The 18,528-nt window shown below is 42.9% G+C and overlaps 1 protein-coding gene across 2 annotated transcripts in view; it reads right to left on the bottom strand.

The window, feature by feature from the left end:
* The window catches only part of dlg1 (MAGUK family member discs large 1), a 133,204-nt gene that overhangs the window by 89,734 nt on the left and 24,942 nt on the right, over positions 1-18,528 (bottom strand). For both annotated transcript variants that reach the window (XM_022787664.2, XM_022787666.2), the window contains exons 3-4: positions 11,862-11,993; positions 4,345-4,487 (exon numbers count right to left, since the gene is read on the bottom strand). In XM_022787664.2, coding sequence (XP_022643399.1) covers positions 4,345-4,487; positions 11,862-11,993 — 275 coding nt within the window. The remainder of the gene's footprint in view (positions 1-4,344; positions 4,488-11,861; positions 11,994-18,528) is intronic.

Raw genomic sequence — 18,528 nt, 5'->3', positions numbered from 1 at the left:
CTCGAGCATGAATCGGGAAAAGGTGGAAAGAATAGAAGTGTATTATTATGACTGCAGTGGCAATAGAAGACAGCGAACAGGAAAAGAAACTGTATTCGGTATGGCAAAAGCAGCAATGGCGGCGGCAGAGATAAGCGTAAGCTCGTCCTTGCGCTTCACTCTATTTAGTGGCCTTGTCGCTAGTTTATTGGCTCACCGCAAATCGAGTGTGCGCTATCCAATGGATACGTACCGTTCTCGCTGCAATGCCGTTCGGCGCGACTGCTGTCGTCATCGTCGTCGTAATTGTTATGGTCATTGCATTGTATGCACGTTCGACAAGTTAAGCACGTTGAGATGCCAAGGGCTGCCGACCGCTAACGCTTATCGAAGCGCTCTAAGAGTTGACAAAGGATTGTTACTCGTCATCTGCCAGACCTTTTTGGCGATTTCATATTTAGGGGATGACGCTTGATCGTCAACCCTGTTGGCTGTAAGTGACAGCTACTGAGAACGTACAACTTTCATAGATTGCGTCATTGTTGTTACCAACATTTCACTTCCGTAAACGAAAAACGCGCGCTGATAACAAACAATAGCAATAGGATTAAATGTGAGCAAAAAGTTGCGGCGTAAGTAGCCTCGAAGAGGGCTGTTTTTACGTGTGTTCTCTTTTTTTCGTTTAACACCAACAACAACAATTGCTCAGCTTAATTAAGTTATCGTTGTGGAAGCGGGGCAAAGCATCATACAACGTAAAAAGGGGCCAGAGGTTGGATTGTGGATCGATCGAAGTTTATGTGTTTACTTGGATTTTTCGACGTGCTTTTGTTTTGTGAAAGTGCGCTTCTCGGAAGAAGTTTGATCAATTGTGAGAATGGCTATAACGTGCCTCTAACATAATACAATGCTTGCTTTGATGTATTATTTGTTCAATAAATTCAATAGTGGGTGAGGTGTACTCACATCTTATATGGGGTAGCAAGAAAGAAGCAGTCAAGCCTTTATGCCAGCGGTAGTCAAAAATGCTGACTGCCCCCAACTGCTGTCTGGCCAACGAAACAGTGGAAAGTGTCAGCACAGCCTGACTGCAGTCATCTTTTGCCTTCCCGGAAACTATCTGTGACAGCTGTTAATTTCTATATCGCCAAATCAACTTGAACTATTTGTCAAAGCGCTTGGGTACGTAGGTACCGCTAGAACGGCCCGGATTAGTGCAGGTCTAAGGTAGTTCTAACGTGTTTAGCTCGTAACAGAAATGGTCTATCTTCAAATTTGGGTTCTTAATTTGATTTTTTAGTAGCATTAAAACAGTAGGTAAAACGCTTAATATAGAATATTGTTTTTCTATTTAGTTTTTTTTAGGTTGCCCGTACTGAGTCCGCTAAGGAGTCCTAGAAGCAATGTTGCAGACAGGACAGCTGAGGCTTATTTAGGGGAAAGGTGAAAAAAGTAGACAACCCTAACTAATAGGGCACTTAACAACTGACAACTTGATGCGTCGATGTATATTGTCCGGCCTTAATTTGTCATCGCATAAGCTCTGTTTGGATAACGTTTTAATGTCTATTGGAATAGAACGGCACTAATTTACTTCATTGAAAGGGGCATCTCGCATATGCATTTCCGCTGAGTGCGAGCTGGTCCAGTTGTCGGTGTAGGCAATCAGCTTTTCAGAAGGCCCAGCGGGGCAATAATCGATGTTAATGAAACCGACGATGTTCACGCTAGTATAGTCTCGATGGCCGTCACACAGCATAGCATCAATTGGAAATCGTTCACACTTTTACATTCGTGCCACGTTTTCATATCGCCTTTAAACGTTTTTGTATATGTACACATAATGCACGTGTGTAATGGATAAATATTTACTGAACTGAACCTACAGAGGCGTCCTTTGGGATTGAAAATAGCAAGACCCATTGATGTGTTAAATAGAGAGTCTGCGTGCGGGCCAGTCAGATCGCGTGCGTGCCAATTAAACGTGTTGAGCCATCTACTGACGCGTGATTGGTCCACTATGTGGGTCAGATAAGTTAATCGCTGTGGCGAAGACCATGACGGTAGCTTTTTCTGGCGGGTGCTGGGCGTAACCCAAAAATTATTAACACCCAATGAAGCGAGTTTGTATAGGTGATAGAAAAATACGCAGGTGTAGTTCGTAGTCAAGATTCTCTCAGACGTTGATCATCCAGTTACCTGATAGAGTCCGCGGAGTGTTTATTGAATCGGCCGTGGTCGAGTGACTAAGAGTGGGTACTAGCATAGCTGTATCCTGTCAGGCCGCGTCCTGGTCCATTCTAAAACTTTTCTAAATTGCACATACGGCTTCGACACGGATCAGAAAATTATGAACTTCTTTTTTTTGAAGAGCGATTGCCTAAGCAAATGTTGACGTTGAAAATATTGGCCGACAGTCAAGGATCTTTTTGTTTTTTTACATTTTTCGGTCAAAAAGGTCTATTTAGAGGCGTATAATGTCGACATTGCGTGGTCTTAGATACTTCAATATAGGCAGAATCGCTACGCTGCCCCATTGTTGTATTGTCGACCCGTGCCGGTGTTGAAAGATGAACATCGTGACACTCGAGACAAATTAAGTTCAACACGAAAGAATACTTCGTACCTGGATGCTCTCAATGAAAACAACAGAATATCCCAATTAACCCACTGGAACTCTGTGACATGGAACACTTCACCGCTGAATCAATGAACGCCAAACGACGAGAGCTGTTCTGTTAGGCTTATAACATGCCAGCCTCGGGAACGTTGCACCTCTGGAAGGAGGGCTAATCTTCTGTGGAAACGTACGGTCGATTATCAAGGTTGAAAGTATAAATACTTCCTCAGTAAAGGCTGCCTACGCAAGATTAGTCGAAGTGCGATGCGTCTTCAAAGAAAGGACCGGGATATGTCGGAAGGAAGTATAAGAACATTCTAAAAATTGATATAGTTTTTACCCCAGTTAAGTTACTGTAGACTGATATGAATTAGATACGGGAAAAAAGCCGGCTGCACTAAAAAACATGGGGGAGGGGGAGAGCATTTGTGAGCTTTTACACGTCAAATTTGCCGCTTTTGACATATGCAGTTTACGCTGCATACCAAGCAATTTTTTCCTCAGATTTGCAGCATTGAACTGAAGTAATTTCTCTGTTAGCACCCGATTCTGAGGAAATGTAGCCGGAATAGCCAATTTCAGAACCGTTAACGTTTTGAATAAATATGTTCTTCTGTTTATAAGTAAACGGGGAATCCAGAATTGTTATATCCAGAGATAACGGACAATTATGGCCGTTCATGGTCTAATATTGCAGAATCAGTTTCGCTTGGCAAGAACCAAATGGGTACATCCCAAAACTGGGTAAAAATCTAGGAATACTCATGTGTCGATACATATTTAGACTTTCTAAAATGTTTCAAATTAGAGACCTTTTAGGAAGCTTCTATTGTACACTTCATCGTATATGTACGTTTAAGCAGCGTGCTTGCATTGTTTATAGTCGACCGGAGTAGACCTTTGTTCTTTTTAATGTCCTTAAATACACATCGTAGTTTTTTTTTTCGCTGAGAAATTTCTCATTCGGACGAACGTCGCCAAACTCAGGCCTACACCGGCACGTCCTATTGTAATTTAGGCCATTAATCTAGCCCATCAGCAGACCGTTTTTGTGTCGGTCGTTTTCTTTGTTCACTGGGTTTCGTTTGTGATATGGCTCTAGAAGTGATTCACAACTCGTGACGATGAAGCGATGCTTTATATCGGCCTATTGACCGTCAGTTTGCACTTATAACAGGCAATAAATCAGTCCAGACGCAGCTGTACGTGTCCATAAAACTGTGATGATTAGACAGAAACAGGCCATCTTACTATTTCACAACGCAGGTGCTTTCTGCTGTGGGAGGATGGAGCAAAAATGGGGTCACTAATTATATATAATCTAATTTAAATGCTGTAGTACGCCATAGTTAATCCAAGAACTACCGGAGGTGAGGCGAACTCACTGAAAACGTCCTCTAAACGGTGAGGCAAATATGCTGTATGTTGAAGTAGAGCGATCCACAAGGCTCTATAGGTTAAGAGCGGCGAACTACATGTCGATGACTATTTCATCACACAAACTACCACCATAAGCTTTAACTTGCTACTCGCGCAAGTTTACTACTATTACTACATTTGCTACAAACAGATGGCGAATTCGAATGATTTTGACACTGAGTGTTGCCTCAGTCTTGAAACTTCTGTTATTTACGTGTATGTAGAATGATGGCTAAGCATGTTTTCTGTTCTAAAAAAAAAAATATAGCCATATAACTTTTGTGTCTATGCACAGTCTTTTTTTGTTGCTTTATATTACTACTGACCTTAAACTCAGATCCGATAAGCGCCGATGGGTAGAGTAAATCTGTGTTCTCCCAACGGTGCGCGACCTCTAGCGTCTCGTGGGTCTTTTGGTGGGAGCTCTTGCCCTCATCCAGTAACGTAGTTTCATAGAACTCCTGGATATCTGTAGAAATCAACACGTGATAACCTTAGTTAGATAGCCAGTACTTAAAGACGTTGAGAAATTTTATTACGGAACTAGGAATAACCTATCTGTGTCAACGCATATTAGCTAGCGTTTTATTTACGCGAGCTTGTTGAAGTGTATAAAATCACGCCAGTGTTACATAGTTTACCGTATGTAATTTAGCTAAATACAAACAGGCAGGACTATCTATGCTCTAAATTAGTATTTGTTTTTTTAGGGTAGATTTTTCACGGATTTATTTCAGCCTTAGCTCAAACACACTTGAATACAGAAGAACTCATTTGCGTAGTGGCGTAGAGATAACGACACAACCTCTAGGACCTACTGGACATTTGGCATTGCTCTGCATCTGTTAATAACCCAAATTCTATATTGTAGCAGTTTCCTATGACATTCACTCCGGCTTGAACAGCTCGTTTTGAATTTCCCGCCTGTCCAAACCGAATCCGACTACTCTAGCTTCGATAAAATAATCTTTTAGTTTCCAACATTTGATTTTCGTTCTAACAATATCGACGACAAACGCCTCTTCACCTCAATCTTTCCACATACACAGCTGTGGGATCCAGCAGCGTTACGCGTTTAACCCGACGATCAGAAACGCGATCAATGATACGAGAGCGTTACGTCGTCATTTCTCGACGAGTTTTCGCTATAGCGTTACCTCAGCGAAGTGCAGGAGGACAGCTGGCGTAGTTACCAATGTCATAGAAGCACTAGCAGCGGAAACGATAGTAATAGTCGCTTTAGTTACCTTCGTTTGTGCGATGCGGGCCTCTCAACCAAACATTGTGCGGTTACCCTCGGCTGCTGCTATAGTGCCCCATAGCGCCGTTCATATGCACAGCGAAAGCGACGGAGAAAAAGGAAAAAACGAGAATGCAAATTTACTTTTTGTTCTACATTATTGATAAGCTATCCTCCCACATCTCAGGATTTTCGAAGCGATTCCCTGTTCTTTCATGTCCCCTCTTTGCAGTCCAGGGATATTGCCAAGCGGCACGGAAGTCAATAAATTTGCTAGTAAACTTGACAGCTACTCGCGCCTAGCGATATTGTAAGAAGACAGAAAAAAAACGCGGTGGTCCACCATCGTTCTCAGCACACGCCCACAAATCGATACAGATTGCAGCGACGGCACAGACTTCCTTCGCCTCCTACGGAATGCTTTTTCTTATTGTCGATCTTCGCGATCTGATGATCTAGATGATGGGCGGCCGGCCTGAAGTTACTTTTTGCCACATCGATTTTAGTTGGTTGCTCTGCGACTGTGGTAAGGGCAAATCAATGGAATAGCCGACTGATGATGACTGAGATGCTTGTTTCGTCAGCTTGAGATAGTCGTCATAATGGTTTTGGTTAAAGCTATATAGTGTATATGTAAGTGAAATGGTGCGAGTGTATGTAAATGTATATGGATTTAAACAGACGCAGGGTGCTCGAAAAGTTAGAACGCTGTTATAAGGGTATTAAGTGCTAAAAATTTGGCGACCTTAAGGAAAATCTTTGATGCATTGGAACTGCTTAGCTTGCTTGTTCGTCAAACCGTATTTCAGTAGTATTTCTAGATGGTATGATTTCGGTGCCAAATAACAAAGACGGTAGAAAAACAGAAAACGTTTTTCTAGAAAACGGCCAACTCTGCATATGATTCTGCCGCCCCTCCATGATTATAGCTTAGTTCAACATTTCGACAAAAGTCTGAGGTCCCCTAGAATAACTGCTTATGAATTTGTTCTTTTTTTGCTATCTATCTAAAAGCACTGATTACCCTTCACGAAGACTTTGTCACTTTTGAGTTCCTTGTGTTAGGCAATACTTCTTTTCATTGCGTTGGTAATTATCGACACAATAACAATGACACAGTTGGAATAGAGTACTTGTGGATGTGTAAATTCGAAGTACGCTTGACCACAGCGATTAGAAGTGTGCTAAGGTACAGAGCATAATATAGGAACAGCATTGTATTTTACGAACGTCTGTGACCCCTCTTCCCAATAAAACCACGTCACCAAGTAATTTCAATTACAGTAGCAATAACACCGTCATTAAGAAAATAAGAGATGCTTGCACGAGCATGAAAGAAGGTAAAATCTAGCTACAATGGCATCATAAACTAGTAATAATAATAAAAATGATTGTTTTACTTGATTGAAATAATAGAAATCTACATAAAATTGCATGAGGACAGGGAATATATTCGTTGCTGACATAAGTCACCTATTATGCATTGTGCTACCCACAGAGGCGGACATGTAAAAATAAAGAATCGTTTATTAGCAGAATACCGAAATACATTTTCAACTGGCCGAAAATTCCTTGTCTCCTTTCGAATCCAGTCCTTGCAGGACGAGTTTGTGTCCCCCGGCGAGGGAATTTTCCATTATAAGAAAATTCATAGCCGTGGTTAATGTTTATGTAGCAACGTTTTCCATAACACAGTCGTCTCCTATTGGCTAGGCTTTTGCAAGGAGGTAAATAATTCGATCGGAAGCTAAATTCGCTTCAATCTGAGCACATCACATCCGATAGTGAATTCAACCAAAGCCGCATTCGGTAGTTGAATACAGGAAGTATCGCAGGGGCGGGATAGTTAAAGTGCAAGATTTGCCTCTGATCATCCATATATACAGAGGCTGAAACGAAAATAGCTTTACGGTGAAAAAATCGAAGTGTATAATCAACTAGGCCAGAGGCTCGCTAAACACGTCTGTGAAAGCAGATTTTTCCATCGAAATAATGTTATTGGTTCATTCTCCGACTAAATCGTTTGTCCTGTTACTTCCTACTCGATGTATTACGTTGCGTGATTTGACGTTGAGAAATGCGAAAAAATGAAGTGAGTTACGGATAGGGCGAAGATGTGGTGACGCGCATGAAGGAGCAGTAAGGCGTCCACTGAAGGGAAAAAGCAGGCGTCTTCCTTCTGCTGCTGTAAAAATGGCAATAGGAATAGCAGCGGCCTAGATGCAGAAGAATATCAAGATATGAAGGTAAATACACTGAAAGCGCCTACGATGCGCGTATTATTGGTGTCACCTTATCGCATAGCTTAATTTAGCAGTTGAGGCGATGAGTGAGAGAACTCTCCGAAAAAACTGCCAGTAGAGGTCAGCAGAAGACGCGTCTTCGGAACGCGGAAGCCTAGGGTAACCACGAAAGTGCACCGGCGGTCAACACCAGAAGGAACCTAGTTTAACGCGAAGCCGAAAGTCAGGCAGTTGGGTAGGCTGTAATAGCTTGTGGCAGTGGCGTGAGTGGTAGGTAGGAGGAATGGAGAGAAAACCTAAAATGACGGAATAACAACGGACAATTTGGCCTCGATTACCACAACAATTTTAACATCGCAAAGAGCAGAGCGGCCAGAAGGCGCTACAAGGATAACTGCTTGAAGACAGCAGGCGACGAAGATAGAACGAAATGCGAAACAGCCAAAGACGAGAGGAAATATAACTAAAGGTTCATCGGAGAGGGGTATCGTAATCGCGGTTACCGTTGATATTGTTTGTTGGTTCGTTTACGCGACTAGTAGAGCAGCGTACAGTTGCAAAATCGGATGATCTTGTTATAGTCGTGGTCCCTCTACCCTTTGACAAGGTCCCTTCCAATAAGAATAAAAATGGCTGGTAGGAGTTGATTACGGAGGATTTTTTACCGATCACGATGGATGGATCGTCGATGTTTGCTGGCTGGCTGGCTCTTTGCGAACATCAGAGTCAATAGTGGAAGGATGCAATCGCAAAGGAGTCTCATAGGAGACAGACCTATATAGTAAATCCTGCTCGTTCCCCAAATTTGAGTGTGTAAATAATCGCAGTAATAATCCATATAGGTAACTGTTACGTTTCTTAGAATCGGCATAAAATTTAACTAAGGCCTACACGGAAAAGATGATGGGGAAAAGGTAAACCTACTTTAGCGAGGAGATCGGTTACCTTTGTGGTATATACATTTCAAATTTTTAAGGCGGACTCAACAACAAATCGCAACAAAAAATCAAATTGAAAAAATGAGATCTGCTGACGGAAATTCGCAACGGATTAATAGGGACAATCTCGTGGCATCGTTTTTAATCATTATAAATATTCACAATGATCACGCGGGTGAACTGTTATCAGATGTGCTAACTTGTTAGAAGAGCAGCAATTTAATAAGAGGGATCGAATTTTATATTCAATGTAAGCGCCTTTTAGATGAATGAAGGAAATTAGACAGAGCATAACAGCAAGGTTTTTCACGTCACAGGAAAATAACACTACACTGGAGTTATACACTAAAGCGGGGTTAGAAGAATTCTATAGGGCATATAAACTATGCTGTTTTAGCATATCTCAATAGGTTATTGACACTTTTGCTAGAAACTACAATGCCATCACGAGAAAACAGAGATCCAAGCTCCTGTCGACTTTTCGATATGGATTTGCGATAACAAGCTTTATAGCATAATGTTCTTCATTAATAAATGAGTTTAAAAATATTATGGGTCCATATATATATATATATATAGATATATATACACAACATGCTACTTAGAAGGATCTTTTCTCCTAGTCGCAGATAAATCGAATCATAGCCTGAGCAGTTTACCTTGCGAAATACTTTACAGTACGACCTCACCAAACATGGTTTTTTGGTCTATGCTGGCGCCCTTTTTGCGCGGTGCTACGACGATGCTTGACGTGGCCTGCTGTGTGACAAACGTGGTCAAATTTCTATTCCCTTATGACAGTTCTCCATTTATTATTCCTATTACTCATATTGTTTTTTTGACCCGTTTATCTGTATTTGACCGCCTCGGGCTATCGCTATTAGTACTACCTATGCTTTTTGTCCTACTACTTATGCTGATTTCAATTAACGTCTTCTAGCTTAATTTCCATGTAACTTGATCGTGCTGTGCTTTCTTCCTTGGCTTAGTGGGCACTAAGCGATAGTTCCAGCAGGAGCCCCACCAAAAATCAGAGGAACGCCATCCATAGTAGCACGAGCTCGCCGTGCCGTTATGCAATTACAGATCGTCCGTGTATCGCCTCGTTTCATTTTCGATGCCATTCGCTAGGTGAAGCACGTAGTCCTGAAGAGGCGAGAAATCACAACAGCTGTGACTGCTAATTGCTAGTACCGTCACCATCGCCGCCGATGCCGTTATTGCTACTAGCACATTATGACTGTTGTTTGTTCAAGCCGTTTCTCTGCTCTTACCTTGGATTTTCCTGTCAGAAACCTCCGTCAACTTCTTTTGGCTATATAGGCGTTTCGTCGTCGAGGTAGTTTGCTGTAGTTGTTAAGTAAATGGCTTGTCGGCACAGAAGGACACAATTCCGAGTCCTTTTTCACCTTCGCATTTATCCGCTCGATTATGCACGCTTGCCTCTGTAGATTTCCCTCTTTTGCGTTGGCTTTCCTTCAACCAACTAAACCTTTTTTCGTTCCATGGCGCTGTCGCCCTCGACGTCATCTTACTCCCTTTCTATTCGCTCCTAAAACGATACTTCTTCAAAAGCTATGGAGCGCAAAACCGGTTTGTGTTTGCTCGCCATACCGCATGCAACATACATCCCTCTAAATATATAACTTTTACCCCTCCATGTCTACATCAACTCTTCTCTGAAACTCTCCACGCTAACCCGCGAATTAACCAATTCTGTCCCACTTGTGGACAGAGCAACGGCCCTTGCCGTAACCAGAAGACACACAAATCTTGCACTCAAGGTCCCACCGAAGTACTCGGTGTGGTCTTCCTCCATCTGGCCTGCCGGATATACATAGTCCAGCGTCGGCATTTCGTTGTAGTCCGCCATCCGAGTGAGTACGGAAGATCCATTTTGTCCGCCCGCTAGGTTCTGCTGTTCCTTAAACAGTCTGTCCATCTGTCTATCATTCTTCTATTTATTCTTTTTCCTTCGTTATCGTCTCGAGTCATCTGTCTTTTTGTGGGACTCTTGTTCTTTAACGGGTCTTTTTAGAAGCGTTGATTGTTCTTGGCCGTTGTCTTGACTAGTCTCTCATCGCCACTGTGCCACTCTGAGAGACGCGCTAATGCCTGAGCTATGCCTAGGCCAATGGTTCGGTGGCCCGTTTTGAGAAGGAGAATAGTAGCAAGAAGGCAAAATATGTAAAGATACTGAGATAGACACAGAAATAGAGAGAGAGAGAGAGAGAGAGAGAGAGAGAGATAGGGTCAAGAGTCAGAAGAACGATAGTGGGAAGGTTTGGAAGCCTTTACGATAAAAGCTCCCAGGCAAACGTAATGGTCAAGTTAATGTCATACATGAGGCCGCTATTCGGATAGTGGGTAGACGGCGACGGTCGTGGCTCTGCCGACGCTTGGGCAAGATGTGCGATGGTAGCAGGGTTGTTTGATGTAAGTTTTGGCAAGCAAGCTTTCTGGCTTCGTATCCATATGCAATCCTCTTCTATCCGACCAAGTTCCCGGTCACTGTATAGTCGGAGACTGCTGAGAGATCGGTGGTATGAGTGAGCCCTAGCTCGGGAGGTTTCGTACAGCTTAACTGCTCTATAGCGGCCGTAAGTGTCGCCCGAGGAGACCACGCGATCGAGCCAGCCGCAGCCATAACCCGGCCATAAACTGCACAACTACCCTATCTGGTTCCGTCCTTTCAACCACTGCTTTTTCCTTTTCCGCTGCTCGCTGGTAGTAACAAACAGTCGAAACGTGTTCGCAGCGTGGCTAAAGAGTGCTGGCCGTGCCTAAAGTGAGCCACAGTATCTCTCAATCCATTGACTCAATCCACTCACAGGACGGACCGTCCTAGATAGTAACGAGGTTCCTGCTTGCTCATTCCAGCCGCCTCGTGTGTTTTCCTCATAGGTCCTAGTTCACCGGAAAACCTAAGAACTGCTACGATGTGAAGATCACGGCAACTCCTTCCAGATTACGATTGCATTGAGGCACTGAAAATGCTGTATTCCGTTCTCACTTTCTGTCGGTTCTTTGCTGCCTCACTTGTCGTTCCTGTCGCTGGGTCACAAAGCGGATGGGCCCAGGCATTGGTTCGCCAATTGGCTGAGAGTCTTCTGAGCGATGCAGTCATTCTCAGCGCGCGCTCTGATAACCACCGCAGTAATGGGCACCACTTTCGACAGTAACCAGTCAGACTCGTAGTTATCACAGCGAAACAAGCGTCGTAAGAAATGGTTTTTGTACTGTAGTAATGTTTAACAAGAACACTATCTTTCCATACGTCTGTACGGACAACGAAGGGATGTTCCCCTTTTAACACAACAACGGAGACACACGGGTTTGTGGGTAAGTAGCAATACATTGCACGCACAAGTTTGCACGTATGTGCAATAGATGGAATGAACGATGTATTATCATAAACGTACCGAGGAGTGCCTGGAAAAGCTTGGATTTGAAGATTCGGATTACGCGCTCGATAGCTTGACGCAGCTGGCGATCCTGGGGCCTTGAAAGCTTGGCATGGTAGTCCTCTAACAGCTCCAGTGCCCGATGGGCTTCTGTAATCAAAGAGAAGCGATAAAACAAATGATTTGGTTATCGCTTATATATACACATATATTTAGTCCATTCTCGTAGAAGTGGTAGGTTGATACGAAAATGCCAATAGTAATCCTAATAACCATCTATGTGACTGCACACGGTTAGGTTAGGTTGGGTTAGGTTAGGTTGTGTTCTGCATTATGACCATTGGCATAGTTCTTGTACCGCGCCACTATTTGATTACTTGAAATTAAGAAAAAGCACAACCATAGAAAGTTCTGCTGTGTAATAAAATTCGCAGAGAGCTATTTCCTAAGCAAACACAGAACTAGGCAATTATAGGTGGCATAATGCAGGGTGTGATGCTGCAGCATTGTCCTCAGCAGCTATAAAAACCAATGGGCTATGCCCGACTTAATAACGCAATAATAAGAATGTTAATTAACTGGTTGAATAGCAAATCATAATATTTGCATTTATACCTACAGTTTCTATTTAACCCTCTCGTAGCAGCTGTGAACCAGCAAACATATCAAGCAATCCGAATACGACTTTAATGAAATACCTAAACGTCTCACACAGATATATATATATCTGTGAGCGTTCCGTAGGTTTCTATCTATGACCCACGTTATGCCGTCTTGTGTGTTAGAGCCTCAGCTCTGGGTCGACATAGAATAGCATAGCTGGATATATATATATATATATATATTGGCATAGTATCACGGCGAAAAATATACCTACTGAAATGGAAATCTCTCTACTTTAACACCCACCGCCTAATCCCATGACAACGACATTTCGGGAGCACGCTCAGCAGCTTTTTTGACAGTGGCATCTTATTCCTTCTATAAACAGTCCGCGCTCTTTGCTATTTCTCCTATCTGACAACGGTACGTATCATCTGATAGACTATTAAATTGATGTCTTAAACATCCCACTAGTTTGGCACTCAGTACGATGTACCCTCGTGATGATTTACAGATTGCATTCAACAATAACGGCAGTCTACGTTGCTAAGGAAAATTCGATAACTCATGGGTATGCCTGCTTTTACTCTTCAACTGATGTAAACCCTTGCGGCTACGCTAAATTAATCGAAGGCTAAATTAATTCAGACTCTACTCAGAGGGATTGTCGCTTGCGAACGTTAAGGTATCAAAAGGCGAATCGGAGCGATCAACCCGTTGGCCTGAACTGTGTCACTGCTGCGAAGAGGCTGATGCTGTCTAAAGATTTCAGCTACTCAACGTGGAAGCAGCTAAGTAGATAGGGCAATGGAAGTGTCAGAGTCAAGCATAGCGCGAGGCTATGCAATAAGCTAACTGCTACCTCTGCGATGGTCGGCTGGCAACGTTTGTTATTAGTGTAATATACAATTGGTTAATAACAACAATAGCACTTATTAGAACGAATAACGCCGAGAGCATGGTAAGAGGCGAGGCAAGGCTGGACATGGGGTAAATTGAAACGAACAGCAGAAAAAAAATGGCGCAGCCAGACGGTTGTAGACTCGGTGCTCTGTACCAATCGATGTTGCTCTTATTATTAATTACAATTACGCAGACATTCATAACGACAACAATAATAGCCTATTACAGACCGATTATGATTACACGTAGATAGAAAATGTGCGCATAACTGTATATTATACAGTCATATGTTTCAATACACCCTGCATAAACTATAGCTGATGGTTCGATGCGCGAAACGACGCTGAAAGAACTTGTTCGTAACCGTTTACAGAAGGAGCAACGGCGACACTCCGGCTGCCACGGCAGCGACGGACCCACGGGCTGACGCCAGTGGCTTTTGAAAATAGACAAAGCTATAGACAAGCGCTGACCCCACTTGTTGATTTCGTGGATAGTCCTGTCGAGCGTTCCGTAGGTTTCTATCTATGACCCACGTTATGCCGTCTTGTGTGTGAGAGCCTCAGCTCTGGGTCGACATAGAATAGCATAGCTGGATATATTTTTCATATTGTCTAAGCTGGTCCACTGGCAAGATCCCCCCTCCCCGAGACAAACGTACGCTATTCCCAAGGTCGTATCGTTGTCTCAACCGAAAACGGCATTCACCTCACCTTCCACTTTGCTCCGTTCCTCCTACAGCTTCTGCTGCCACCACTTCTACTGTGCTTTTCATGTGTGCGCCCCCATCCCGTACGCTTCCAAGTTCATAAGGTATGCATAACAAGCGCAGCACGCGGAATTACCCTTATCCTTCATGTTCGTGCGTTTCCTGGTAACAGTACTAAGTCGGCACCCTGCCTTGGGCCATTTATTTGTCGCTATGCAAAAGGAGGCTCAAACGTCGGACTCTACTTCAGATCGGTCATGGACCCATTTCGCATTCGAAGTGTACAGGCGAAGACTAAGGCCTGTTTCGAACATCCGCTGTTGTCTAACGGGCTCACGACAACGTCGGATTTGCCGACCAACTAAGCCGTGAAGCGATACTTACGGCGAGTTTGTATAGGGACGGGACCCCTGCGCTTTACGATGGACTAGGACCAGGGAACTCCCCGCAGTCTGCCCCTTTCCCCTTTCTCTTCCGAATCTACGCGTTCCTCCCCTGTTTTATACAAGTGCTGTTTGTTTACCGGTTGTGCCAGGTAGGTTACGACGAGGTTCAGAACCAGTAGCAACAATCGAGATGGTCATACCAGAAGGAACAGCAGGGTAGGGCATAGTCCAGCCGCAACTCATTGGTTCGCTCGTGTCACTACCATCGCTACTCCCATTGCGGCAAGGGGGGGGGGGCTAAACGAAGGGGCGAGTGAAGCTACGCAAGCAAGAACACAACGTAAAGCTTCGGCCGTGACGGAGCCAGCAGGCGTATAAAGCGGGATCCGATGCCAGGAGGGCTTAAGCCTATACTGTCGAGCAGGATTAGTTCTGCCGGTGATGATGGTTCTTGCAAACGCGTCGTAGTTCGTGTTGGGAGCGGAAAATAGAATAGCAGGTTCGCTGCGTGTCCCTATTCGCGGCGAACCAGCTCGCACCTTTTGTGCAGGAGCATTATGAGAGTAAGCCTTTTTAAAGCTTGAACAGGTGAGTGTATGAAGCGTGCGTAATTACTCGACCAAGCTGAGGGAATATCGGTTAGTCAGAGGATCGCTTTCGCCTCCTGAACGCAAGCTATGGGTTATGTGTTTGAAGAAGGGAACACATTCGAATATAGCACTGTTCTTCTATTTGCGATAAAGGAAAAAAGCTACATTTTTATTCCATTTTACTTTTTGGACAGAAATTGAAAGTTTGTCGAGTGACATTCGGGACATTGGAAATTACTGCTCAGTGGGCCGGCATGGGTAATTGAGGTAGCGATTTGGGTGTGGGTATTTCCGAACGAGTTTTTTTGCGAAAATAGAGGTCCAGTTGTCCGAGCGTGTGGCGCTAATTCCTAAACAGTGTAGTTCATAGAACCTCTAGCTTCAACGTTTGATATTCGCTCACCTTTTATTTGGCTATCGCAGCCGCTCACTGACTGCAACAGAACCGAACACGCGCTGAAGAAGACGTTAGGCCGATTTGACATTTTCCATTGTCAAATTTGTATTCTACACCTTTTCTCAATGCGAGCAAAAGGGTTTCTTATAGGCGTTGTATCATACGTCAGCACTTTATCTGCATGAAGGAGAAGGGTTTATGTGCTGGCAGTTATATATTTACCGATTCAATACCGGGCGATTTTGCACAGCCCAAATTCAAGGTCGCATTTTTACTTGACCCATTAAACTAGGTTATATACATATGCAGATGTACAATCCCAAAGATTCCCTGCTACACAGGCAAAATGCTCTGAATTCAATACAAATAGTGGCGCACATTGATATGGTTGCTGCGCCAAAAGGTATTTGTAGTATTCTTGTTAAAGCAAGCCAAACGGGAGTCAGTCAGCCCCAGGAAGTGACGTACATGAAGTACTATTGCCTTAGCGCTCTATTATCATATGGATACGTTATTGTGTTTCATACATATTTTTAGGTTTGTAGTAGTATTTAGTGTACCATTATGCTGTTTTATTGAGGAATCTAATTGCTATATTATAGTGTGATCTAAGAGTCGTTGAAATCGATAAAATTTGTCCCGTCTAGAACCTGAAGACATTTTTCTTACAACAGACTACTTCATCGATATACAATGTAGCTAATACGTAGAACATGCATGTATACATTATAAAGAAGACCTTAGACAGAGCGTTTTCCGCAAATGCCGAGGCAGCATGAAAGTTACATCGATCGATCACTATCAAGATGATCTGGGCAGAGATCTGCGCATTTCGACATAAACCGGATAGAAGGGCATATGTGTCACTCACTTTTTTTCGGTTAAACTTTAGCTGAAAAAGTATGAAAATGTCAAAAGTAAAGATACTGGATACCCGAAAATAACAAATAAATGTAGATTGTAAAAACGCTTAAAGTAACCTTTCCGTTCCTTCTGTAGCTTCAAGCTAATTTGGCTAAGATACCCTCAAACTATTAGTTAGCAACTAAACTTGTTTACTGATAGAAAGCTGTTTGACGGCTTCTAGCCAGTTATGCCTTACCATGATGGTCCAATGCTACATGTCTTAGGGGGCCGATTGCCTCCAAACAGAACAATCGGCAAGTCAAACGTCACCATGTCCTCACAACGAAGACTATTTCTTTCGATTCAGCAAAATAACCTAAACCAAAAAAGCAGATTTTTTTATCCCTTTACTAACGAATGTAACACATGCAAGTTCATGTCGACTACTTATGAAGGACCTAGCTACACTGCGAGCTCCTCTGGGAGAGCTGTTATGATAATGTCAGGTCCGAGTCTAAAGTAATTATGGTACTTGCTATAAATATAAAAGGAACTCACTCTCGCAAGATATTAGATAATAATATAAAAAAAATTCTCTAATACTCTTTAGTTTAGTTTCGAAGCGCAACCATCGGTAGTTCAGGTTATAGGACTCTGACGACAATACAAAGCCTTATCAGTCTATTCAAATTGTGGTCAAGATCGGAAAAGATTTTATACAATTTATTCGTTAGATTTTAGCTTTCTCCGTACCAACGCCGACTCGGTGAAGGAGGCAACATGTAATTAGAAATAATACCTTTTAAATTTTAATAAATATCACTATTTCCACATATTTTAATAAACAGTAAATCTCTGAAGGTGCCAAAGCCTAATCCGAACACCTTTATAATTGTTTGACTTTTCTTTCTCGTGGTATTCTCCTGTCTACATTAATCTTTTTTTTACGATGAAGCCCTCTTCTGAAATATATAAATTAGTCAAGCGACTACAGGTCTTCAATTTCATTATAGGACGAGACGCCGTACGTTTGTTAGTGTTCCGCTGGTTAGTAATTACCCGACCGACTCAAGATTCAAGCGCCGGAACAGATTGGCAGTAAGCAATATTTCACAGTGGAAGTCATCAGTGTAATAGGCTTTTCCACTGACCGACCTTGTTATGTAATACTGTGGTCCACCGGGCGCGCCTCGGTTGGATGTAAGCACATGGCTGGTGCTTTTATTACTGTATCTTGAGTGTCTGTGGTGTTAGGGGAAATATGTCTATCCATCTATGTGATAAACATGGTACATGCGCCCGCTACTAAAACTATGGGGTACGGCTATGCAGCTCGGAGTGTAATCGAGAGTCGAAGCCAATAAATTTATTTGCAACGGCTGTTTATATAATAGCACAATGGATGACACTGAACGAAAAAGGAATTAGGAGTTCTGCGAGTGTTCAAATATGCAGCTTCCCCCCGCCATCTTAGCGGAAGACGTATCAGCGGGTCAGGCGGCGGACTCCAGAGTTTCGGAGGATTGCGGGAGTAGGCGCTAAACTCAGCCTTTACGTTGGCCGGTTAAAGCAAAGCCCCGATACTCACAATTTATCGCGGTGTAACTGTATTACAATCGCTCTAAGAGCTCTTTTTGTGCCGTGCAAAAAGTCGAGGTAGATTTGCAATCTCGGCCAACGATAAAAATTACCTGGGGCCACGTTTAATATATATACAGTGCTAACAGATATAACTCAATTAGGTGGCGCATTTTTTTTAATCTTTATGCGCTAGCTAGCGCGAGCAGTTGCGAAACGCCTCTGGCTAGGGCATCCAGGAGTATATATATACATAGACAGGGTGTGGTAAAAGTCTCTTGAAAGTTTAAGAATCCTAATTTGCTATTTGTCCAAGTAATAGGAGAATAAAATGTGGCAAAAATTAGAACTAAAAGGGATATAGGTATAAATATTTCGAGGCTTATATTATAGTTGAAGATAACTGTAAAAAATCCACGTAACGAAAATGCTTCCTTTTTGAATTAGCGAAATGTTTCGCGTTACCTAGAAGTGTGCGCGTCAATCGCGCGATGTTAACTTCCGAATCTCTTTGACTTTACCGTCTAACCTTTTTTACTTTTTTTTTTTTTGTAAAATTAGTGCAAAATTTATGTTCGATGGTGTAGTCTACTAAGTTTTGAAATGTCTAAATTCGGTGCTAAGAAGCGATAGTTGTTTTAAAAACAAACTTGTAACCGGCCATTGCGAATCT

Source organism: Varroa destructor, unplaced genomic scaffold (assembly GCF_002443255.2).
Source record: "Varroa destructor unplaced genomic scaffold, Vdes_3.0 BEIS01000001.1, whole genome shotgun sequence".
Lineage (NCBI taxonomy): Eukaryota > Metazoa > Arthropoda > Arachnida > Mesostigmata > Varroidae > Varroa > Varroa destructor.
This window is presented reverse-complemented; position numbering and strand designations above follow the sequence as displayed.